The 26,582-nt window shown below is 41.0% G+C and overlaps 1 protein-coding gene across 2 annotated transcripts in view; it reads right to left on the reverse strand.

Annotated features, from left to right (window-relative positions):
* Positions 1-26,582, reverse strand: part of DOCK1 (dedicator of cytokinesis 1) — a 552,328-nt gene that overhangs the window by 74,360 nt on the left and 451,386 nt on the right. For both annotated transcript variants that reach the window (XM_084632948.1, XM_084632949.1), the window contains exons 35-39: positions 26,279-26,435; positions 20,978-21,018; positions 19,639-19,729; positions 12,721-12,840; positions 700-789 (exon numbers count right to left, since the gene is read on the reverse strand). In XM_084632948.1, the coding sequence (XP_084489074.1) occupies positions 700-789; positions 12,721-12,840; positions 19,639-19,729; positions 20,978-21,018; positions 26,279-26,435 (499 nt within the window). The remainder of the gene's footprint in view (positions 1-699; positions 790-12,720; positions 12,841-19,638; positions 19,730-20,977; positions 21,019-26,278; positions 26,436-26,582) is intronic.

Consider the following 26,582-nt stretch of genomic DNA (forward strand, 5'->3'; position numbering starts at 1 on the left):
GTCTGCCTTCTCCTCCCCAGTATCTTTTCAAGTCATGCCTTAGTGTGCCCAGTAATAATTAAAATGCCTGGCATACTTAGTCAATTTTGAAAGTAAAAAAACACTTTAAGTGACTTTCTGAAGGCTAAATAGTAGGTCAGTGACAGAGATGAAAAAAATTCAATTTCCTGGTTTCCAGTCCCATATTCTGTTCAGTACACCTCATTACTACTAACAAGCTCCAAGCGCCACAGTTATTGGTAAAGTTATTATACAGATGCCCTTTGAAATAACTGTCTTTACATACAGTTTACAATTTTTAAAATAATTTTATCAAAGTCTGAGTTCTCTCTATCTTTAATTGCTCCAGGAATGATAAGGAATTTTCATGTACACATCTTGCTAAGATACATCCATCTATTTTTTTAAAAACCCCAAATTTCCTTCTGTGCACAAGCAAACTGTAATCAGAATATCTTCGTTCCAACATAAAAAAACAAACATTTTCCACTTAAGTCACTTCCAAAGATGGTCATTTAATTAATCTGCCAGCCTACATCTGCCCCAAGCGGCCAAGTAAATCATTCTTCCCCCACTGGGCTAGTATAAACAAGGTAAGAGGCATTTTCAATATTATTTAAAAAACTTAAAAAGTGAAATTCCACAGAAACTGGTTGATAATGTCGATGTTAATTTAAACTGAATGTAAAAGAAACCTACCAGCAGTTCACTGAGTTGTTCATAATCAAACATTTCATTTTCATACTGTTCTGCCAGTTCTTTGCCCAAGGCAATGGCCTCTTCCCACATCTGTTTAAAAAAAAATGCAACTGAATTATATACCTTAGTCAAATAATGAAATTGGATTAAAATAAATTTAAACAAAACATAGCAAAATACATTCTGATATGCCTGAAAAGCACTATGCATAAAATGTGACAAAATAAATATTTGTGGCAGCTTCTTTCATGAGCCCATCTTTTTATTTACTGAAGATTAAATAAAAATAAACACTCTTCCTACCAGCCAGGCCAGGTACCCGATGTGCGACCAACCCTTACAGTCTACTTGGAAATCCTAAAACTCAGGGTTTCTGATAGATTCTGGTAACTGTTTATAATCTACAAATCCATATTAGATAAAGCAGGCTACACTTGAGAGATACTTCTTTTGCTTCGTGAAAACATCCATTATATTTCTATTGTCTCTTTTTTGTCTCCTTCAAGCATGAGATTCAAGAGTCATATGAACTGACACAAAATAATTTAGCAATAACTAGCAATATCCTTCATCTACTCAAAATACAGAGAATCTTAAAGAGGAATAGCAAGAACGTTTTTAAATGTGTATTTTTCATTTTTACTAACGTACATGCAAAGAATCATGTTTAAATTCCCATACCAAGAACTCCAAGAATCAAGCCTTATTATCTGTCTTTACGTCTGAAACTTGGCTGGCATCTCACTTAATAAAATATGAGCATCAGAATGAGTTAGATGCCAATTTGTTCTATATTACCCTTTATCTTAAATTTTAAATCATAGTTACACCCCTCGCCGAGACACCTAATTTCCTTCTCAACACAGTGCCACTCCCCTCCTTGCCAGGCTGAAAGACACATGGCTACTGCTTCAAACAGCAAGAGAAGGGGTAAGCACTTGCTTCCCCGTCACTCCCCAAAGACATCTGCCTTGCAAGGAAAGAATGTGAGATGCGGCAACACAAGCTTCCCGAGCTGGCTGCTCAGAAGGCGTAAGAAGAAAGAGCACTCCTGGGGATATCCGCATGCAGTGAAACCGATTCACAGACCTCTCCTACATGGACACCTGCTCACCTCGAGACTCAACTCTAAGAGTGAAAAGAAAAGGAGTACTTGTGGCACCTTAGAGACTAACCAATTAGTCTAAGGTGCCACAAGTACTCCTTTTCCTTTTGCGAATACAGACTAACACGGCTGCTACTCTGAACTCTAATAGTGCTAACTGAATCTTGCCAGCCCTTCCCCCTTCTCGCAGAACCTTTCTGAGGGAGAGATCTGCCTCTTTTCTTCCCCACATGAGAGCAGCAGTGGAAAGGGCTGAGGGACAGGAGAAAAGCTGGTGAAATGTATTCATCCAACAAGCTTCATCTAGAGGAGAAGCAGGTGGCTCTGAGGGGAAGTGGGAGGTTTCAGTGGGCTATGGATTTCACGGAACAAAGCCAACGGGCAAGTCTAACTGAACAGTTTTGCAAAACACATTCAAAAGTGAGCCAAGCCATGCAAAAGTCACGAGATTGGCTTAAAAATGATGAGATTTTAAAAAATAATAAATGTTAAGTACATTTTGTTTGCCTTCTGGTTTGCCAGGGCACACTTAGGCACATTTTCAAGCTTTTCTCCACAATCATAAGCGCTCAAAATTATTATTATTTTTTTTTCCCAGATAAAAGCTGAGGTACTCAGGTAATCACGGTATCCCAGGACCTGGGGCTTTAAGAACAGCACCAAAATGTTACAGGACTTACAATAAAATCATGAGAATTGGCAAAACTGAGTTTTTCTACATATTATCCCAGAGGCTTTTTAGGCCAAAACGAGAGACCCGTGACCTAGTGATATGAGCACCAGGCTGGGAGTCAGTGGGCTCAGGCAGCCCATACAATTCTATCAGACAAAATTATTTGACAAACACTCTCTGCATGCATGTGTCCATCCAAATCCATTCCTTCTCTTCCCACAAATCAAATCTATTCCTTCTCACCTCCTGGCATCCATCCATCAATCCTTCCGTCTCTCTCCTTAGCCTCCATTCTTGGTCTTCTCCCCTCACCACAAAAAACAATTCCTTTGCTCCCTACCCACCTCCCCCCAAAAACAAACCCATCCTGTCTTCTCTCTACCATGCTCCTTTATTTGTGTGGGGCATGGCAATTTGGAGTAGGCAGGCGGGCTGCATGATAAACAAGACTGCTTCCAAGCTGGTATGGTGGTGAGCCAGGCAGCTGGAAGGCAAACGGATGCCCCCTAGGTCTCATCCTTGTACAAAGCCCTGGAGTAAGTACCTCTCACCCCCTGTTTGTCATCCACCCAACCACATTTCAGAACCCTGAAGAGGTGGCTGCTGGAGCTTAGTGGCTGCTGGAGCTTGGAACAGAGGGCAGCAATCAACAGCCCATAGCCTGGAAGAAGAGCCACCCTAGCAGCTGGGGCAGGGATGGCCAACCTGAGCCTGAGAAGGACCCAGAATTTACCGATGTACATTGTCAAAGAGCCACAGTAATACATCATCAGCCCCCCATCAACCTCCCCCCTCCAGCACTTCCCCCTCCCTCCCATGCCCCCCGCCTGCCGTGATCAGCTGTTTTGCATGCACAGGAGGCTCTGAGGAGTAGGGAGGAGGATGGAGTGCACAGCACATTTGGGGGAAGGGGCGGAGCGGGGGGCAGGGCCTGGGGCAGAGCAGGGGGTTGAGCAGTGAGCACTCCCCGGCACACTGGAAAGTTGGCGTCTGTAGCTCCAGCCCCAGATTCAGCACCTATGCAAGGAGCCGCATATTAACCTCTGATGAGCCACATGTTGGCCACCCCTGAGCTGGGGGGAGGGAGGAAAGGAAAGAGGGAGCCAGAAGCTGGAGAGAGAAGTTGCTGTCTGTTGTGGGGGAAGGGAAATAGTATGTCTACACTCCAAAGGGAAGACATTGCTGACTGCAGGTAAGTAGGTTGGGGACTAGTTGCAGGCGGAAAGGATACAGTGAGCCTGGAGTCCCAGAGAGAAGCTGCTGTCAGATTTGCAGAGGTGGAATGGATGAAAGAATAACCCAGAATCCTCCAAAACTGCCACTGGATGGGGGGTGGGGGGGTGGGGATCTGAAGCCTTGAAAAGCAGTTGCTGTTGCTGGTTTGTGTGGGATAGCGAACAAGGGGTCTAGAGCCCTAAAGACAGGCTCTGGACAGCTAGAAAGCAGCAGGGCCTGAGTTGTGCTGGAATGTCCTGGAACGTCATTCTGACACTTTTCTGGAGAGTTGAAATGATGTTCTGGCACTGTTTGGGGGAGCCAAAAGGCTGTTCCAGTACTTCTGGTTCTATCACTTATAAGTGAGTTCCAGCATTTCTTTTTTCAGGACTCTAGCACTATTATGTAAAACAGACTGTCACCAATCTAACGTCTGCTGCCAGCTGCCTAGTCTGGGATTAATGGGAGCCAGAAATTCATGAGGTCTAAAATTTGGTACATTCAGTTCTCTTTGTAATTTTAGAAGAAATCACTTAACCCCTTTGCCAAAGTTTCTGTCTCTGCAAAATGGGGATCATAACATATTCACCTACTGCACAGGGATGGAATGAATATTAGTTAATGTTTTTAAAGTGCTTTGAAGATGCAAAGTGCAATATAAATCCATGCTGTGCCCACACCTCGAATATTGTGTCCAGTTCCAGTCGCCCCATCTCAAAGAGGATACAGTGGAACTGGAAAAGGTTCAGACAAGGGTAAAAAAAGTGATCAAGGGAATAGAATGGCTTCCATATGAGGAGAGACTAAAAGATTAGGGCTGTTCAGTTTAGAAAAGAGACAACTAAGGGCAGTGATGAGCTGCCAAAATCTTAACAACTGGTTCCCTCCTCACCCCACGAAGGGGTTGTAGCCCCCTCCTCCCCAGATCTCTGCCCCATCTACCCCCCTCCCCTGACTGCCCTCGGAACTGGGCAGGAGGGTCTCGTGGGCCACCGTAGTGGGTGCCCACTCCACCCCGCCCCTAAGAGCCAGAGGGACCTGCCGGTGGTGCTTACCTGGGGCGGCTCCCAGGAAGCATCCGGCAGGTCCCTCTGGCTCCGAGGGGTGGGGTAGCGAAGCTGGGGGGGAGCAGGGAGAGCGGCCGCTCCCCCCACTGATCACATCAAAAGTGGCGCCTTAGGCGCTGACTCTGTGAGTGCTCCGGGGCTGGAGCACCCACGGGGAAAATTGGGTGGGAGCAGAGCCCCCACCGGCAGCTCCGCGCCCGGCCCCAGCTCACCTCCTCTCCGCCTCCGCCCCTGAACACTCCACACCGCTCTGCTTTTCCAGCCCCCACTCCTGCTTCCTGTGAATCAGCTGTCCACGCGGGAAGCCTGGGAGGGCTGAGAAGCAAGCGGTGGCTTCATGCTCAGGCCCAGGGAGGCGGAGGTGAGCTGGGGCGGGGAGCAGTTCCCCTGTGCTCCCCCACCCACCCCCGGGTTACCTGCTGCAGCACAGGCGGCCCTCCTCGCGCCCCCCCCCCCCGCCCCAGCTACCCTCTGCTAAGCCTCCTTGGGTCTGAGCGCGAAGCCGCCGCTTGCTTCTCAGCCCCCCCTCACAGCTTCCCGTGCGAACAGCTGATTCATGGGAAGCCGGGGGGCGGAGAAGCAGAGCGAGGCGAAGCGTAACTCAGGGGCGGAGGCAGAGCGGAGGTGAGCTAGGGATGGGGACAGGGAGGGGAGCTGCCCGTGGGTGCTCTGCACTCACCCAATTTTCCCCGTGGGTGCTCCAGCCCTAGAGCACCCATGGAGTTGGTGTCGAAGGTACCACTTTTGGCCGGTTGTTAAATTTAGAGCCTTTTTAGAACCGGTTATCCCTCGTGGGACAACCGGTTCTAAAAGGGCCTCTAAAGTTAACAACCGGTTCCAGCGAACCAGTGCGAACCGGCTCCAGCTCACCACTGACTCAGGGGAAAATGACAGAGCTCTATAGAATCATAAATGGTGTAGAAAAAGTGACTAGAGAAGCGTTATTGGCACATCACATAATACAAAAACCAAGGGTCACCCAATTAAATTAATAGGTATCAGATTTAATACAAACAAGAGGAAATACTTTTTCACACAATGCACAATTAACCCGTGGAACTCATTGCCATGGGCTGTTGTGATGGCCAAAAGTATAACTGGGTTAAAAAAAGCTGGACAAGTTCATGGGGGATAGGTCCATCAATGACTAGGACACAACCCCACGCTTGGGGTGACTCAAAACCTTTGACTACCAGAAGCCAGGAGTGGAAGACGGGATGGTTCACTCCATAATTGGCCTGTTCTGTACACTACCCCAGAAGCTCTGGTATGTGCTACTGTTGGAGACAGGATATTGAGCAAGATGGACCATGGTCTGACTCATGAGCAGCTCTTATGTTCAATGGAATTACTAATTCTGTTTTGAAAACAACGCATCTAGGCCTGATGGAAATTATATGACAATTGCTACAGTAGGAAACAGATTTTTTTGCAAATGTAAGGCTTTATTTTCCAGTACAAACTACATATATGAAACAAAAGGTTTAATCTAGAATAGTGAAAGAAAAATGTTCTAACTTTAAATGAAGGAACAATTAGAAAAAATTGTTGAGGAACAATTAGAAAAAAATCTAATATAGTCTTGCACTTTTTATGTTTTAAACTAAGTTTCTTCTGGCTCATAGCAAAATATCCTGCAAATGTATATAAACCAAAACTATTATTTATTGTCGTGTGGTAAGTCAGCAAGTGTAGAATTCTTTTTAAGGCAATGAAACTTTCTTAACGTTTAATGCTTCTTTACAGATTCAGTCATCCTTATCTTTTGCACAATTCTGTTTCAAAGAAAATACTCTTACCTTAATTTTCATCCCACAGTTTTCTGTTTGGTTGCTCTAGACTTAACTAGTCAGCCTCCAAAAATGGAGTATCACTAGCTTCTGCTTTTGTGAAAATATTTTAGTGACAGATCTAAAGTGACAGATGATCTGTATCAAATAGTTTTCAAAAAACTTCAGGTTTAAAATAAATGTAATTCTAAGTAATTTTGGAATCACACCAACACTGTAAAGAAGCACATTCAGTCTTTTTATTGGACTCTGCCTCAGTACAACAATTCTAGCAGCACATTCCCAATCTACCTTCAGTAACTATAAGTGTTGCTTCAGTATAAATGCATGGTGTCATTTAAGATAAACTAATTTGGCCAGATCCTCAGCTAGTGTAAACTGGCACAGCTCCTTTGACTGTGGTGCTACTTCTGTCAGTTCCTGGGATAAAACTCTCTAGGACTGGAAACAAGTCATTCTCAGTGGAGGGTCTTTGCCTGGAGAATTTGCTCTTTCTCTGGCAGCTCACTAGAGCTAGAGTCTGGTGGCCTTTTGGGCGCAGAGATAGGCCTATTTAATTAACCAGGCTTTTGGAAAAATAATTACATAGCAATTATGAAGTGATCACTGACAGATGGATGTCCCTATTAAGACCAGACAGTAGCAGTATATTTGATGTTAGAGAATACTCTTAATTATAAATGCTTGATCTCAGGGATTTGATGAACCTAGATGCGACTACGATGGGCAACTTATACAAAATAAATACAAATATGAAAAATCTCAGTTGGGGCCCGCAGAAGCAACTTTATTCCAAATCATATTAATAATACACTTTGATTAATAAATTATTGTTTCCAGCATGGAGAGCTTGCACATGAATCCCAAAATTCAATATGATATAGACTATAACAGAGACTCTCCTTTATATCTGCAGTCAAACAACCTCAGCCTTCTTCCATTCTGCTGAAGAAACAATTCACGTAACTAAAATTGTACCTGAATGGGGAGTGGGGGGGTGGATCTCAGACACAACCTCATTTTCTGATTTGAAATGCTAAAACTACCTTTAATAGCATCCTTAACTCCCCCTTCCATCAGTCCCCACTGGAGAGGTGTTAATGGGCCACTTTACCTTGAATGGTCCCTTAAAATATGTTAACTACTTATAATAAACAACTTTTTCCACCTTGTACATTTCCCAGACTTGAACAAGAGCTCTGTATAAGTTTGAAAGCTTGTCTCTAAATCTAACAGAAGTTGGTCCAATAAAAGATATTACCTCACCCACCTTGTCTCTCTAATCATTTTTTGTAATACTAAAAATAAGTTTTGCTTAGTTTTCTTGTTAAAACTGCAACTGTGAGACAAAATTCTTTTAACTTCCTTCCTGTGTCTTCACTGGTATCGTTCTGCGGAAGTAATTTGACCAAAAGAAAAGGACTTACTGCTGGTCATTGGGACCTTCCTACAACTTCCACGATACCCCTACATGCTCAACTTTGACCCAATGAGGAAATTCAATTGTCATATAGTGAGGGAGTAAGAAGAGGTTTTTACCACATGAATCAATGTGTGTGTTGCTGAGTGCCCTTAATTCCAGTGGTTTTAGATATCCATCTTCAAGTAAAGTGTGCACCTCTCACTGCAACCTCTCAAAAAAATTCCCTTGTGTATACTACACCTAATGTATATTGGGTGAGGGCAGTATGGCTGTGGCAAAGGATTCTGTTAACTGAAATCTATAAATATTCTTGAAGGTCAGTAATGCCCAATCTGCTGCCTCACAGACTTCTTGCTTTGGAACTTTTCCCAGCTTTGCCTAGGACATGGCAAGTCTTTTAGAGAAATGAACTGTAATGGGAAAGGGAGCTAGTATATAGTACTTGTTTGATGAATGATTCCTTAATGCAGGAAACAATTGATCTGGATAGCGTACAAGTGAGAATGGGTTCTGATTTTATAGGGAAAATGCCTCTCTTCTGCTGAAAGAATGAGAAAAAAAGTGTCCTCCTGAATTCAGTTGTGTGGGATACACAGGACTCTGACTGCATCCTTTTATGGGAAAGCCTTTGAGAATCTGAAAGGATATTCTTTTTATCGAATATCCTATAATTAAATTAATTTTAAAGTTCACGTGAAATAGTCACAGCCTGAAAAGAGCTATGGGTCTAGTTTCATATGCTTTAAAAAGGTTTCATCTGCTTATGCTGAATCAATCTTTGTAAAATTGCAATTTAGCAAATTACGTAAAGGACATTTTATTATATTATTGTAAAGAAACATTTAACGCATGCTATTTCAATACAGTACACAGGAATATGCTCTATTCAGTGATTAGAGATTATCTGCAGCTCCTTTTACTCAACAGAAAGTTAATATGGCTCTCTTATGAATGATTATCTTGAACACTACATATCTCTGTCTACCCAAACTATCTTTGTGCAGTTTTGGATTGCTGACTGCCCTTCTGATGTCTCCTCCCAGATTTTCCTTCAACTATGACAACCTCAAAAGAGTGAAAACTGAACTTCTCAACTTTCCTGCAAAAGCTTTCTGCTTTCTTTTTCTTCTCCATAACCTTAGACTATTCCAGGTTCTCAAATACTGTTGCTTCCTCCTCTTCATCACCTCTAAAATCCTTCTGTCTTGCAACTTCCTCCTGTCTGGCCTCCATGCATCTCATTTCATTCCATACCCCAGTTTCATCAAAAAGCTACTCCTAAAATTAATGTCCTCCTCCAGCTGCTTTGACCATTTAAATCTCCTGTTTGAATTTGTTCAATGGTTTCTCTTACCTTTTGCATCATGTTTAATTCTTTGTAACACATCATATTATTTAACCCCTCCCTAATGTATATAGTTCCTCTCACTTCTTCTTGCTGGCCTCCCCACATGCCTTTGTCAACACAAACCTGCTTCCTGAGCACCCTTGAAACAGGGTGGCAGAATTCTCCTGTTGCCCACCCTGGGAGCAGTTGTTGGAACCTGGCAAGGACCTGACGGTTATTTACTGCTGACTGAAGCAGACATAGCTCACTAGATACTACACTATATGTAAGTAATAGCCTTTTGGCAGAGGAATATAGGGGCCTGGGACAGACAGGTAGTAAGGGAAGTAATCTAGTCTTGAAGAAATGAAAAATAATGGGGATGAGGCAGTGAAAGGTGGATGTATCGATCTAGTCATCGTTCACAGTAACCACATCTTTCCCTATTGCTTATGGTATGAAGAATATAAAATGTTTAGTGGGACGGACAGCAGTTGTATCCCTCATTTTCTTGAATATACTTTCATAGGCTAAAATTCATACAAGGCCTAGGCACCACTTAATTCCTATTTAAAGCCTTAAGTGCAACTTAAGCAGTGTACAGGCCTTGCACTGGCCCTCTGCACAGGTATACATTTCATAGAGAAAGGCTATCAAGTGAGATGCAACAGACATTTGAGCTTTTCGCCATCATAAGATATTTAGTGTAAAATAGCACTTATGCTTTAATTATTGTGCATCCAGCAAAAGCGTGACTTTTAAACCAATCAGCAACGGGAATTTATTTATTTATTTATTGCTCACTTCTGAGGCCAACATTTTTAATTTAATAGTTGGGAAAAATATTTATTGGCTTGTATACCACAGTGTCCAGCTCTAACCTTAAAACATGTTAAAGAAGTTGTACATTTTACTAAAAAGGAATAGGAACCCGGTATTCCACAGCTTCTGTTGACAACAGCTGGAGAGACCACATAAATTGGGTTATACTATATTATTTTTACTAGTGCCTCTAGCCTGTTTCTTGGCCTCAGTGGTTCTTTAACATTGACTAACATCAACTTCTCCACATGGACGACATTTTTCTTTTATTACCGCCATTCTATTTTCTACTCTCATCACGCTACACAGCAGCCTACATTCCCAGGAAAGTCCTTGGATTAAGGGCTTTATGGAAAATTTTAAGACCTTAAGCCAAACATTGTAATTCCAGACAATTTGGGGCAGTTACAGTGGATCGGTTAGACTGACATGATAAAACTGAACACAAGGCCATTTAGGGGGAAAACTAAAAGAGGATAGCAAAAAATACGAAACAGACGAAGGGTAATTATCTAGGAGAGGAAGAAAATGATATGAAGGCTCCTAGGAAACCTGGAGGAAATTGCATTTTACTTTGGAAAGGACAGAGATTAGAAGAGTAATGGGAAGGTTAAGAAAAAACAGCTTAGAAAGAAGAGGCAGGGAGCAAAATACTATAATTATTTTGGAAAAATGGTAAGCATGCTAAAGAATAAAGGAGAACATCAACCAGTCAGAAAAAAGAAAATGTTTGCAAGACAGAAGGTCAAATACAAGAAAAAGGCAAATGTATTGGGGAATTTAAAAACTAAATTCCGAAATGTTAATATCTCTGAATTTTTCTTGTCTTGGATCCTAACTCTGAAGGTCTAAAAGCAGTACATTCTCTACTGCGGGGTAGCTTTGGCTTTGGAATTTGCCTTACCCATTAGTCCAAGATTGCATGAGTTTATTAACCTCATGGCACACTGATATTGTTCAACTATCCAAAAATAAGTGAAAGGGGCAAAATACAGGCTGTTCATCAGTTCTTAAACAAGCGGACATTTACTTCCCTCTCTCTCGGCTGAACTATACAACAGATAGTACAATATGTTCAAATTATGTGGGGTTATTCAATCCAACCGTGTTCTCTCAAGCTTTAGATGCCTGCCTGTGTAATGCCGCACAGGATGAACGTTTGTAAACAGCAGGTATTTTTGCCTGCTGTTCATAAACAGCTCATTAGTTCTAAAAGTAGCAGAAATGGGCAAGTACAACTTTAAAGTAGCTTGGCTGTTTCACATGCAGCTGAGGAGAAAGGACATTATTGATTTAATTTAAAATTAAAATCCAGTGGCCTGATTTTCAGAAGTACGGCTCCCATTGAGTCTAGAGGAATTGCAGGTGTTCAGTTACTGAGGAAATTAGGCCACTGAAAACAAAAAAGTGTAATTTATTTAGGAACAAGGGTGAAACTATAACATGCAACAACAACAAAAAAAAGCATTCAACCTGCTGCCCCAAAAAATTTATACTGCAAAGAAAATTAAAATATATTTTTGGTCATGCTTTGTAGTAAGGTTTAATTTATTAATGGTTGATAGAGGGTTAATAATATTTAATAGAGGTTACAAGTATGTTACATACATGACTAACATACGTTATCAATGGTTATAAGCACACCTGGAGGCTTATATAACAATCTAAAAGATTAATCTTTTATTAGAATATATATTATCATTTATTAACTATTTATAAAGATAACATTAATATAAAGTGACCATATTTGGCTTTTGCAGTGCATAGAATATTATGGAGTTTCATCCAAACCAATATGAAGCCATTAAAAACATGCTTGCATAATGCTGAGCTGGCAGAACATCAATTCATTCCTGTAAAAACTGACAATTATTTTTTGCCCCGTTTCTGTACAATAAACTGTGACAACATAGACATATGTACCTGGAACATTCTGATGATGAGTCTGCCATCTCTACCATACATCCTTTTAAACATTTTGTGCCAGATAGGCCCAACGAATGGTGTGTCACCAACTGTATCTCCCCTCTCCTTCCCCCTCCCCAACTTAGACAAACTGACAGACACACACAAAAAAACGAACCAATGTCAAAGCCATCCATATTCATCCAGAGTAAAGAAGCAATTCCAATGAAATATTCCCTTCTGACCTCTTCCCTCCCTACCTCTTTAAGATACCAACCTGAGATTCATTCATTCTTCTAGATAATTAATTTGATTGTTACAAAGGGGGAAAAAAACAAAGATAGCTAACAGACTGCATTAACTACAATTGCCAATGAACCCTCTCAAAATAAGATGCTTCACTTCCCCCCCGCCCCCCAGCATTTACAGTTATTTACCCTTTTCCTATTTATACTTAACACAGCATTTATAAAAGTACCATTGATTTTTTTTAAAGTATTATTATCTGTAAGTGCTAGCTGGCAGATTGTTTACATAAAACATTCCAAATTACAATTTATAACAAGTTTAAAGCTCCTTGAAGGTCACTTGATGCAAGTTTACTATTTGGCATTCATTTAGCAAGAAAGAGAGAGAGCGAGTATAAGAGAGAAGAGCAGTGCAACATGCTTTTTTTTTCTTTTTCTTTTTTTACCTTGCCCTTGTCAAAGTAATGGATAATTTCTTGATACAGCTGATCTTTAAGTTGTCCTTGAGTAGTTGCTTGGTATCCATCTCGCTGAGTAAGATGTGCTGCACATGCCTCTTCTGACCACTAAACCAGACATGAAGAGTGAAAAAATGGAAGGCAATAAAAGATGATGTAACATATCAATGACATTGGGCTAATGCAAACATTCAATCTTGGTTTATTTTTAAAAGTGTCATCAGGGCTGGCCCGATATCTAAAAGATTTTACAGCACCTATGATACTGTATTTTGATTTCCAGGGCAGTGGAGTTACTTACCTGAAATATAGTAATTATGGAATGGCCCAACTTGATTATCATACACATTGTAAGGAGGGTGATCACTTTAGATAAGCTATTACCAGCAGGAGAGTGGGGTGGGGGGACAGAAAACCTTTTGTAGTGGTAAACACCCATTTTTTCATGGTTTGTATGTATAAGAACATCTTCTGTATTTTCCACAGTACGCATCCGATGAAGTGAGCTGTAGCTCACGAAAGCTTATGCTCAAATAAATTGATTAGTCTCTAAGGTGCCACAAGTACTCCTTTTCTTTTTGAGAATGGTTTATATATCTCAGCATCAGCTAAGGGACAGGTCTTTGAGGAGGTTTCCTTTTCTCCTTGATAGAAGGCATTAGAGTGACCTGGCAGTCTTGATCAACACAGCTGGCTGGATAAATAGCCATTATTAGTAGGTTTACACTGAGAGAAAGCCTACAAAACTGGGTTATGTCAATATGAGTGGACAGAACTGTATATATAGAAGGTAAAGAGGTAAAATTCTTGGAGAAAAATGACTGGAGAAAAAGGAAAAATAGCAAACAAAAATATAGAGGCTGCCTGAAATTGGGGGGGAGAAGGGGAGGGAGGGCCTTGCTTTTTATAACTTTGTAAACAATTTGACTCCATGACTATCTTCATTAAGGTTAATAGGGTCTTTCCCCCCAATTGCTGTCTCAATGAACAAGGGATAGTCTCACACTTTGATACTGCCATGCCTAGGCATGATACTTCCATAGAACAAAAAAACAGTGCCAACTATCAGAGATATGATGATAACCCTGCATCACCCACAACCTGAAATGTCCTGTTACAAACAGGTTTCAGAGTAGCAGCTGTGTTAGTCTGTATCCGCAAAAAGAAAAGGAGTACTAGTGGCACCTTAGACACTAACACATTTATTTGAGCATGAGCTTTCGTGAGCTAAAGCTCACTTGCATCCAATGAAGTGAGCTGTAGCTCACGAAAGCTTATGCTCAAATAAATGTGTTAGTCTCTAAGGTGCCACAAGTACTCCTTTTCTTTTTACTGTTACAAACACGGTCTTTTAAAATATGTAATTTATATACATGTGTGTTTTCAATAAGAACATTAAGGGTAGAGTCTTTTATCTAAAATAGCCATCTGGAAAATGGTGAGGTGAAGGGGTAAAGTGAGACTTCAAGTAGATTAGAAAAATAAAATTCAAAGAACTGCTCATTGTTTCCTACAGAATGTAAAATTATTCTTTCCTTGTCCCCAAAAGTAAAAGGTACAACTTTGGGATGAAAAGCAGTCCCTGCAAAAACAGCAATTCATAGATTAATTCACAGAGTTTAAAGCCAGAAGGGACTATCAGGTCATCTATTCAGACCTCCTGCATATTATGAAATTTCACCCAGTTACTCCTGCACTGAGCTTAATAACTTGTGTTTGACTAAAGCATATGTTTTAGAAAGAAATCCAGTCTTGATTGGAAAGAATCAACAGATGGAGAATCCATGACTTCCCTTGATAATTTGTTCCAGTGGTTAATCACCCTCACTGTTAAAACTGTGTGCTTTATTTCGAATATGAATTTGTCTGGATTCAGTTTCCAGCCATTGGTTCTTGTTATGCCTTCCTCCGCTAGATTAAAGAGCTCTTTGATACCCAGTATTTTCTCCCCTGGAAGGTACTTATGCACTGCAATCAAGTCACCTCTCAATCTTCTTTTTGATAAATAAACAGATTTAGCTATTTAAGTGTGTCACTGCTTCTAGATTTATAGCTTTGCATTTGACTTTATTAAAACACATTTTGTCTGACTGGGCCCTGATTACCAAGCGATCCAGACCACTCTGTATGACAATCTGTTTGTCTGGGCTAGAACGATTTTAGTATATACTCAATAGAATGAGTTTAATCAGAAACAAGTTGCATCTGGAAGGAAGAACAAATGTGCTTCCAAAGACCCAGTGATGATGTCAATTTTCAAGTCTCCACTGCTGAGCTACCAGTCACATTTCTATAAGTAGCCACTTTTTTGTATGCAAAAGCCATATTGCTAAACTACACAAATTCCACAGGAGTCTAAAATACAATTACATTTTTCTACACACAAAGAGCTACTGTGTACTATTAGCTTGAACAACTTAATTTAAACCAAATGAAAACAAGAAAGAACATCTCCGAGAGAGAGAGAGAGAGAGTGTGTGTGTGTGTGTGTGTGTGTGTATGTCTCCCCGTCCAGCTGACTTATATATGGAGTGTAGTAATTCTAAGAACTAAATAGCTGCTCTCTCTGCACAGTGGCATAGTTTTACAAATTTAAAGGTGGGATTTTCTAAAGCACTCAGGGCTGACCTAAGTCTCATCCCATTAAAACCGATTTGTGTTTTACCATTGACTTCAATCTGATGACATTTATTCCAGTGCTGAGTGCCATTGAAAATCCCATCCTCAAGGTCCTGTGGAAAAGAACCTGAGGCTTTGAAGTTTAAAGTTACATGCTCCACAGTAATGAAGAGACACCACATGAACTGAAAAACCAGTAAATAAACTTTAGAAATGTTGACATAATCTAACCATTCACTGAAGGACTTAGAAGAAAACATTTCTCAGGGCAGGTTATCCCATAATGCCTATTGAAGGGTTTCTTGCACCTTCTTCTGAAGTATCTGGTCTTGACTACTATTAGAGACAAGCTATCAAACTAAATGGACCACTGGTCTCATCAAGTATTTTCCAATGGAAAGTAAAGAGACGGTATGCTCTTTAGGATGTGAAAATCACAACAGATCTGATTTATTTGTAAGCCAAAGCAAATGCTACTTTTATTTTTGCCATTTTCTACTGTCTTACATTGTAAGTAAAAAATTGATTATATGATGGATATTTCATTTCCATTAATTAACAGTAGTAAATTAAAATACTCATCTGGTATCTGAAAATATTTTATAAAGGAGAATAAAAATATACTCCAAAGTGTAGTTAATGGAAATAGTTTAAACTCTAAATTGGGGCCACATAAAAACATATTGATTAAAAAATTGCAAAATCTAATGAGTAAAAGACAGTGAAATTATCTTGCACTCTGAACTCCATCATCTTCCTGGAAGATGCAGCACCTCAGTAGAGGGAAATGTTTTATCTGGTCTATCAGACTTGGTTGTGGAACATATGATCAAGCATGTTATGACAATCGAGACGTCATTTAATAACTCCAGTAAGAAAATATTATCCAGACTGTCAATCCCTAATTTCCCTAATGGGAATAACGGAAATCTTTGTGTCCACAAAATCAGCTAGTTATTCATTCAAATTTGTAATCAAAACCCTCTGGAAAATTCAGTATGACTGAAGGTGTCAGAGTCATCTTCTCAAACCTTTATCTTCATAAGTTATGTCTCTGTGTAGTAGATTTCATTATAAAAGCAATAACTTATAAAAGCACTTTAGCAATAGCTTTATCCTTTAAGTGCCAGTTGAATATCATTGACATTTTCATTTTTCTATAATCACCAATCGAGTTTAAAGTAAAGTTGAGTTTATACCTTTGAAAATGTCTTCACACAGTTCCACAAAAAAGTGCTCTGAACCACATTCAACCTTACAACTACAATTTTGGCACAATGTATTCATAATCCTGAGAGAAAAATAAGAAGGCACCCAGGGTAGCCTTTAGTCAACACTTTCAATTATATCTTTCTAAATGTAAGTTTATTTATTCTTTATTCCAAACATATTTATCTGAGTTCCCCAGATTAAAACTACTAAAACTACTTTGCTGCACATTACCAGCTAAAAATCCTTACGAAATTAGTTGTGGTTAGAAGGGCTGATTTCTTTCTTATGAAGGACCACCCTATCTTTCATATATCCTCTAACTTAGTATGTCCCAAACTTGGGATGCTGCTTGTTCAGGGAAAGCCCCTGGCGAGCCCAGCAGGTTTCTTTACCTGCCGCGTCTGCAGGTTCGGCCGATCATGGCTCCCACTGGTTGCAGTTCGCTGCTCCAGGCCAATGGGGGCTGTGGTAAGTGGCGCGGGGCCGAGGGACGTACTGGCCGCCGCTTCCCGCAGCCCCCATTGGCCGGGCACAGCGAACCGCAGCCAGTGGGAGCCGTGATCGGCCGAACCTGCGGATGCAACAGGTAAACAAACCGGCCGGGCCCGCTAGGGGCTTTCCCTGAACAAGCTGCGTCCCAAGTTTGGGAAACATTGCTCTAACTGATAGGTTTTTGTCCTTTGGCAAATAGCTGTTGATGTGGGGATTTTTTTAGTGCTTTTTACTACTGGATACTGCACTACAAAATACAAAAATTGTAAAAGCTTTTAGTTTGTACGTCTGTTAAAGCTCTAGGTACAAATACTGAGCTACATATTGTTTATATCTCTACACATACATATTTACATAAATGCACACACTTTAAATTGATGAATTATTTTGAATTATTGCTAACACAACAATGAAATATTATAGTGACAAATTACAAGAATGAAACTACTTTGTACTCACAGTTGTCTGCTTGAGAGTGCAAATTTGGATTTTACATATGAAGTGCACACACAAATTTTGCACGCAAAACTTAAGCCTTAACGTTGCAAAATGTGACCTTCTATTACTTTGACTATCAGTCAATTCTTTATGGAATTCAGGGTTATCATTCTAGTTCTCACAGAAACTGTGATTTCAATATACATACCTATTTTACCATAAACATAGTTTTCCATCAGTTACCTTTTCAGAATCCTCATTCTAAAAAAAATCTTCAGGGCTGGACAAAATATTTTGCATGAAAACTTTTTTCATTGTAGACAAATGACCTTTGTTCAAAACTGAAACTTTTCATGAAAAACGGTCAAAATTATTGACATTTTCAATTTTTTGCAAAAACTTTCATAATATTTTTATTATAATTTTCACCAAATTTTTATTGAAATGCTTATCAAAATTGTTATGGGAAAATTTAGTTTACCAATAACTGTCTTTTCTTAGAGTTTTCAATAAACAAAGTGTTATGAAAATGAACGCAGTACATATTTTCATAAAAATATCATGGAAGATTTCACAGAAAATGGATAATTTCAAACTCTGCTAAATAGAAATAACAAAGAATTTCAACATTTTTCACCAAATCATTTCCCTATTTTTACATGCGTTAATTATCAGAATAAAATTAAAGTTTATAGAAGAACGTGCTTCCTAGTACATGCGCTGCATGAACATCGGTTCACTTATGCAGCTCTCACACACTGAAGACCAAATTTTGCTCTCCATACACATATGAAATTCTCACTAAAGTCTATGGGAAGAATGATCAAAAGAGTAAAGATCTTGACACACTGAAGTATATGCACTATCCAAACTCAAGCCCCAAATTTAATTCTTTCTGCTACCTTTCCATGTCTCATTCTTTGAGCTCCCCTCCAGTGACATAGGACCAAACCCTGCAAAGACTTATGCCCATGCTCAATTTTATGATTTGTGGGTAGCCCCAACAACTTCATATGCACAAAGTTAAGTACAAATGTAAGTTTTTGCACAATCAGGGCCATAAAGAGAAAAGCAAAGGGCGTGAAGTTTAGATTTCTACTTCTCCCCCTCTCTCTTTTAAAGCTAAAAATAAAAACTCATTGTCACTCCTTAACATGGGTGGAGTAATAAAATAAAAATGTGATTTCAAAATGGCACGCTTACTGCTGAAGTGCAACTGGAATCTTCTAGATGACACTTCAGGGAATAAGGGAAACTGTTAATATATGCAGCAATATTTATGATGTAATGACATAATTAAGCCACTCAATTTAGATAATATGTATAAAGTAAAGCTTTTAAGTGACATTACATTATAGCTTTATTACACTGTCAGTCAAAGCTATAAAAAGTTAGGTATTATTACCTGGTAATATTAAAATTCTGCATGTTTTATAATTAATTTAATTTATACTACTGGTCTATTTATTGACCTATTTCAGACACTCCTTAAAGTACATCGATATCGTTATATTAATTTAGATGCATTCGGTACATCATACCATTGTATTATCATAGACACTCCTTTAAAAAGATATTATCTTGGAAGGAGGACTACTGTTAATTTTTCCCCCATGTCCTGAAGCAAAGGACTAAGTTTAAGATCCTGCATAACAGTGCATGAGCTTCCACTAGGCTCATGGGCTGACCCATTTATTACTTTAGCAGTTTTCTATGGAAAGCTGATTTGCAAGAACAACTGCTGAGATTCTTCCAAAGGTTACTAGCATTCCTATGCATTTTACCTGTTTGTTAGCTTTTTTATTGATAATTTATGCTATTTACTCTTGATTTTATTGTACTTTTACTGCTGATATTTTAGATCACCATCAGTAAGTCATATTGCTCTTCTATGAGACAGAGAACATGGATTCAATTTTCGTTCTCTAGGCTATGTATTAAGTTTACAATAATATCTAATTATGGAACATATTGTAAATCACAATACAACTTTGAATTACTTCTTTTTTTATTTTGAATAAGTTAATAATCGTAATTTGTAAATGTGGATGTCCTAAAGCTCATATGAAAAAATAAACACAAAGCTACATAGTAATCCGCAACAGCAAGATCTTCAAAATGCTAAATATATTTCAAGTACTCTACCTTAAGAAGCTTTGCATGCAGAAGTAATGTGTAGGCAGCTTCAGTGTAGTTATCACACTCTTTGTGCAGGTCACATAGCTTGTACAAATACCTACGGTAATAAAAGAGAGTCAGTTCTTAAAATGTCACAAAATAATTTGTGTTGAAGACTACAACAGTAAAAAAAACCTGGGATTTTTTAAAACTCATATTTCACTATTTCAGACAAATTTTTAGGATACAGCATGCCAAGAAAATCAACAGCAACATCAACAAAATGTACTGGTATGTTCAAGAATAGCTATAAAACTGTAACTTGCTCTGATGTCCTGCTTTTTTTTTTTTTTTTTTGGAGATGACCAAAAAAAAAAAAGACAAGTAAAGAGTTTGATATAAAAGTGCAATTCTTTTTAAAGAGCAACACTTGCAGTCCTCACTTCATTTTCCCAAACCATTCCTGTCAGATAAAAAATTCCGACAGAATGATAGGAAAATAAATATAAAATACTAATTATATGATAAAGAACAATAACTTTGCACTTTCATAATGCCTTTCTTCCAAAGAGCTGAAAATGCCTTGCGAATATTAAGGAATTTAACCTCACATCACTCCTGTGTGGTAGGTATTATTATCCTAATCTTATAGATGGGGAAATAGACACAAGAGAACAACCATACATGACGTCTGTGGCAGAGCCAGCAAAGAACTAAAGTATTCTGACTTCTAGTCTTTTGCCAGCACCTCAAGACCAGCCTATGCCCTGAGAAGAATTCCGTTTTGTTTTTTGTAGCAATTAACAAAATATAGATTAATCTCGTACTTTAAAAATCAATTTAAATACAGGCTTCGGTGCCCATATTAAACTGAGCCAACAGTTTCTGTTTACAGAAATAGGGTTTGATCCTGTTCCCATTGACTTCAATGGGTTCTGGATTGGCCTGATACAGATGTTGTATCAGACATACGCAAGAATAATGCTCTTGAATGCACTTTCATAGTCAGTAATCCATCCTTCTGTTGTTAGGCACAAATTTAGTTCTTGGCAGAAAATAAAATTCAATTAGTTCCTTGCTTTTCTTTTGTCTTAATTTTCTTCTGTATGTCATAATACCTTTAAGTATTTCAATGGTTACAATAATGAAAGTGAAGGTGATGCAGCAGGGTTAAAAAGGTTTATGAGCCTAATTACTGATGCTTATTAGTCTCTGTAAACTCAATCTGTTTACGCCTCGGTACAAGTATGTGCCTTTCATTACTGCCATTTCCCCCTCTCCAAATCAGTAGCTTAGTAGACAATTCATCTTCTCCAATTACAGTAAAGTGAGCTGCAAAAATATGTCAAAGGACATGCTTACACACCTTATGTACATTTCTTCTCTTTCAATTTCTTTGTAGAAATTCTGAAATGTAAAATTATAATTCGGTTTTAAAGACTTTGATTTTGCAGTGTGTCATGTACACAGAATATATACTAAATTCAAAGTCGTAAGTGCATAATATCAACCTCAAAAATTGCAAAATGAAATTTGCCTCTGGTAGAGAAGCCTGTAAGTTCTTTAACTATAAAATCTAAAACCATGATGATGTTTCATTGCGTAACATTTTAGGGCTTACGTTCCACTGCAAAGGTTCTGAATCAGAATCACATTGGTGGGAAAAATATTCTTCAGACATTTGCAAGTCACACAGCATTACCTGCTTTCAGTTAAAATTTGGTAATCTACAAAAACATAATTTTAAAGTAACTGTTGAACTATGGTTTTTAAACTCTAAACCTTGAGTAATAAGTCATTCACTCTTGAATTCTAACATTTTCTTAAAAAATAGAAAGTTAAAATTGTTCCTTTTTCGGTTTTTATATACCACATCTCATCCTACTTTACGAAATCTTTGAATGCCTCTGGCCTTGAGACAGACAGTAATAAAGTACTGCAAATATTGAAAATGTATGATATGAAACATTAGAAAAGATATTAAAGATGCTAGGATTTACCAATTTTCCCCCAACTGTCACAAGGAGACACTGGTCCTTTAGGAGGAAAAAGGCACCTGTGACTAATCTGGGTTTAAACTGGGTTTAAAAGAAGGCACCTAGCCCATATAAGTGGGGAGAGACTGAAAAGGAGTCATCAGAAAAAGGACAGGTAAGGTAAGGCTGTCTGGGAGTGAAAGATTGACAGGTAAAATCTGCCAGAGACTAGGAGACTGTAGAACAGGGGTGAGCAAATTATGGCCCGTGGGCTAGATCTGGCCCACAAGCCATTTTAAGCAGGCCCACTAAGGGCGCTGTGTGGGGGCCGGACCATGCGGCTCGGCCCAGGTCCAGCGCTCTGGCCACAGCGCTGCGTCGGGAGGCAGACCACGCGGCTTGGCCTCACTTCCGTCAGGGCACTGGGTCGGGGTCCAGACCACGCAGCTTGGCCCCGTTTCGGCCGGGGGCTGGACCACGCAGCTTGGCCCCGTTTCGGCCGGGATGCTGGGTCGGCGGCTGCACCACGCGGTTCAGCCCTGCTCTGGTGCTCTGGCCACGCGGCTCGGCCCCGCTCCAGCGCTCCGACCAGGGCGCTGGGTCTGAGGCCACACCACAAGCTTGGCCCTGCTCCAGCCAGGGGCTGGGTTGGAGGCCTCACCATGCACCTCCCAGAAGCCGCAGCATGGCCCTGCTCCAGCTCCTACATGCTCCAGTGGCCCCCTCCAGCAGTCCAATGGGAGCTGCAGGGGTGGTGCCTGTGGATGGGGCAGCGTGCAGAGCCACCTGGCTGTGCCTCCACATAGGAGCCAGAGAAGGGACATGCCACTGCTTCTGGGAGCTGCTTGAGGTAAGCACTGTTTGGTGCCTGCACCCCCGAGTCTCTCCCCATGCTCCAACCCTCTGCCCCAGCCCTCATCCCCCTCCCGCTCTCCAAACCCCTCGATCCCAGCCTGGAGCACCCTCCTGCACCCCAAACCTCTCATCCCTAGCCCCACCCCAGAGCCCGCACTCCCAGCCAGAACCTGCATCCCTTCCTGCACCTCTGCCCCAGCCCTCATCCCCCACCCGCCCTCCAAACCCCCCAACCAGAGCCCTCACCCCTCCTGCACCCCAACCCCAATTTTGTGAGTGTTCATGGCCCACCATACAATTTCTATTCCCCAACGTGGCCTTTGGGCCACAAAGTTTGCCCATCCTTGCTGTTAAAGGTCCCTAACAGAAGCTGCAGGTGGTTCCTGGGGAAGGCTGAAAGCAGGAGACAAGCAAGAGGGTTTGCTGGCTGACCTCGAGAAGCCAGAGAACCAGGGCCAAAGGACTGAAGAGGGCTGAAGGCCAGAGGGCAACAGAGGGATTTTCCTGTTGACTTTTAAGCGAGAGAGCCAATGCTGAGGACTGACAGCAGGGGTTTACCTATTCAACATCTCTACACTAGATAGTTGGACCCAGGAGAACAGTGAGAGGCTTGAGGCAGTGATAGATACGACCCTAGTGAGGATGAACTTCCTGCAGAGCAGTGTGCAATTCAGCTGGGAGAGCTGGAGTGGCTGTCCTAGTAAAAGGACTGGAGAGGGATGAAGAAGAGCCCATGTGTGGTGGAAGATGCCAATGTGTGGTATGTGCTACGTGGACAGACTAGAGGATGTAGGCAGCGCTTAATTTATAATGAAATTGGGGCTGGGGCTCAAGCAAGCTTTTTTACTTTCGTAACTGACACGGCTAGCCCAGAGGTGCCGAGGTTATGAACTGCCAAGTCTAGCGGTGTCGGGCCTCAGCCCTGGCAAGCCCTAGCCCAAATTAAGCACTGGATGTGAGGTTTTAAGGACTATCACACCGGGTGTGAGAAATGGACTATGGCTGCACTCATAAAAAGAAACACTAAAAAAAGCCAGATGACCACTCATGTCTGCACAGATGCAACACAGAAAAGCTGTGTTTGAAGAAAGCTCGAGACCTATTGGAAACTCCATGCTTTGCAGGATGGGTGGGTTATGGAGAGAAATTTTTCAGTTTCCATTTCTAGGGTTGTGTATCCCACATCTTTTGCTTTGAGCTCTGTATTCAAATAAACCCCCCAGTCACACAAAATTCAATTGTGTTTTCTGTAGTTAGCCCTGTTTGGGTTCAAAACTCTACAAAATTGCTGAATTCCCAAGGAAAATCATGTGAAACCACTAAACCAAGCTGTTGCCAGCTGCTCTGCTCTTTACCCTGAGCTCCGGGATCTCAGAAAGCACCGAAGTATTACATAATTAGCATATAGGAGCTGGTTCCTAACTCTAGTACAGGGCTGGGCAAACTTTTTGGCTGGAGGGCCATATCAGGGAATATAAATTGTATGGCGGGACATGAATGCTCACAAAATTGGGGTTGGGGGGGTGAGGGCTCTGGTTGGGGGTGCAGGCTCTGGGGTGGGGTTTGGGATGAGAGGTTTGGGGTATAGGAGGGTGCTCCAGGCTGGGATCAAGGGGTTTGGAGAGCAAGAGGGGGATGAGGGCTGGGGCAGGGGTGTGGGGCATGGGTAGAGGTTCAGGGATGCAGAGCTCAGAGCGGTGCTTACCTCAAGCGGCTCCCGGAAGCAGTGGCATGTCCCTTCTTCGGCTCCAATGTGGAGGTGCGGCCAGGTGGCTTTGCACGCTGCCTCATCTGCAGGCACCGCTCCTGCAGCTCCCGTCGAAGTGCCGGAGGGGGCCATTGGAGTGCGGCCATTCCGTGGTTTCCAGGAACTGGGTGCAGCAGCCCCCGACCCTGTGTCCCGGCTAGAGTGCCAGAGTGGGGCCATGCCATGGAAGCTGTGTTGTGTGGCCCCTGACCCAGTGCTCCGGCTAGAGCGCCGTACGGGGCCGAGTTGTGTGCTGTGGCCACCGACCCCACTCCCCAGCGGAAGCTAGTGGGCCAGCTTAAAACGGCTCATGGGCCGGATCCGGCCTGCAGTTTGCCCACCCCTGCTCTAGTAAGTATGAACTAAATTCATCCCTGTGGCAAAGGGCAAGTGCAAGGGCTACGTCCCATTTAAGCCCTACTTTGAGGTTTTAAGAAGGAATTAAATGGTGAATCGACGTTAGGCTGGCCCTCTGTACAGGGATGAATTTCGCCATAGGCACACTAAGGATGAAAAGATTATGTTAAACCCAAAGGCTGAATACATATTTAAAATGAGACCATGTCATCAAATATGATTTAAAATCTATGAGCCAAGCACTGCCCTGAGATGTTTGCATGCATCTCCCAAAGACTTCAATGGGAGTGTTGTGTAGGAGTATCTCAGGGCAATTTGGCTCCATGACAATAAATCCCCCACAAAATTTACCGTATGCGAATATTTGAAATATTGAGATCACATCCAGTATAACAAAAATTCAGCATCAGAAGACACTATTACAAAAATTTGTCTCTAGATAGATGAAGAAAGAGGAGCGTATTAACTGAAAGACAAGATATGGTTAGAGTGACACCCAAGTGCACATTTAGAATCCCACCTAGCTGATATGACAAGTTTTAATTAGCAGGATTCTCTGAGTTGACATTAAAGGAAAAACAACAAGCACAGGGTATGAAGAATGGAAGGAAGAATAAACCTCTTTCACACTAGACTTTTCCAGTTTTATAAATTACTATAACTTGTTTTATATCTTCTTAAAATCACTGCAAATGCCTCTTTATTTTTGTAACTTCTTTGTCAGTTACCAACAGGCAGCATCTTGTCACTCTAATTCTAGTCAGAATGGCAAATTGCCTCTTCCATAAGCAATCTCATTCCTTGGATCACTGATCAGTGGCAACTTCAAGAGTTCTCTCCTCCTCAGATTATAAAGTGCTCAGTCTCTGCTATACAGACACGAGAAAAGCAAACTCTAATGCAAATGCTCGTTTCTAAATTGACAGATCTGTATGCTGTGCCATTCTGTCACATGGGTGTGGCAATTGGGCCAAGTAATCCACCACCTGTGCAGACTCCCTCATTCAACCAATGAAACTGCTGCATGCAAATTAGCTTCAGAGTAAATCTGGTAATCAGTTCAGTTACCTCTGATGTCACGGAAAGAAACCACTGGCCACTTGTGAAGCAAGGGGCAGCGGCACTCCGACGGACCACCACGGGTGGTAAGAAGGAATTGAGAGGGCACAGGGCCGACGGTCCCTGATATACTGCAGCATGAGCGCGGCACTCCAGGGGGTGCCATAACCAGTCCTACAGATACCACTAAGGCAAAAATCTCCCCTAGCCACACACGTGGGCACGCATACACCTGCAATGGAATCGACATGAACAAGCACCCGAAGAAGAACCTGGTGATATTCTGAACCAAAAGAGCTCTCAACCATTCTTATACCTGCTTCCATCACTTCACACTGACTCAACAGATATTTTAGGCTTCAAAGTAACACACAGGTGACAATCCTGGTAACTGACTATACAGATGATGATGTGGTATATGGGTTGTACCGACAGGAGCTGAGGATGACTACATTACTCCCTTTCTAAATTTAAAAAAAAAAAAATGAAAAACTAAATGTGATGAACAATATTTGTCAAGAATTCCCCTCTTTAAATCAGATTCATCAGCCTTATTTTTAACAGTTGGGTGAAAATCATAAGATCTTTCATTTAGAACAAACAGAAGCTTGCTGTTAAAATTAAAAATTCAGTACCCATTCTAAATTTAGCCAACTAATTTCTTCTCACTCACCAGTACATTGACAGTGCAGCTCATGCGATTTTCTTTATTTTCATCATGCATTATAGTTCTGTAATCCAGCAGTCTTTCCATGAGACGGACAACAAGTTTGACAAAAGTTTCTCCATTTTTAGCAAGATATTTGTGTTTTCTGCAGTGCTCCAAGAGACTGAAAAATAATTGCACACTGCTTGTTAATCACACTCAAGAAGAGGTACTAGACTAAGGTTCAATTTTAAATATTTTGCACCATTAACAGATTTTAATTATTTCTGGGCTACAAAATTCATTGTAGTCCAAATATATTCTGACATAA

This window comes from Lepidochelys olivacea (genome assembly GCF_965140295.1).
Source record: "Lepidochelys olivacea isolate rLepOli2 genome assembly, chromosome: 7".
In the NCBI taxonomy this organism is placed as follows: domain Eukaryota; kingdom Metazoa; phylum Chordata; order Testudines; family Cheloniidae; genus Lepidochelys; species Lepidochelys olivacea.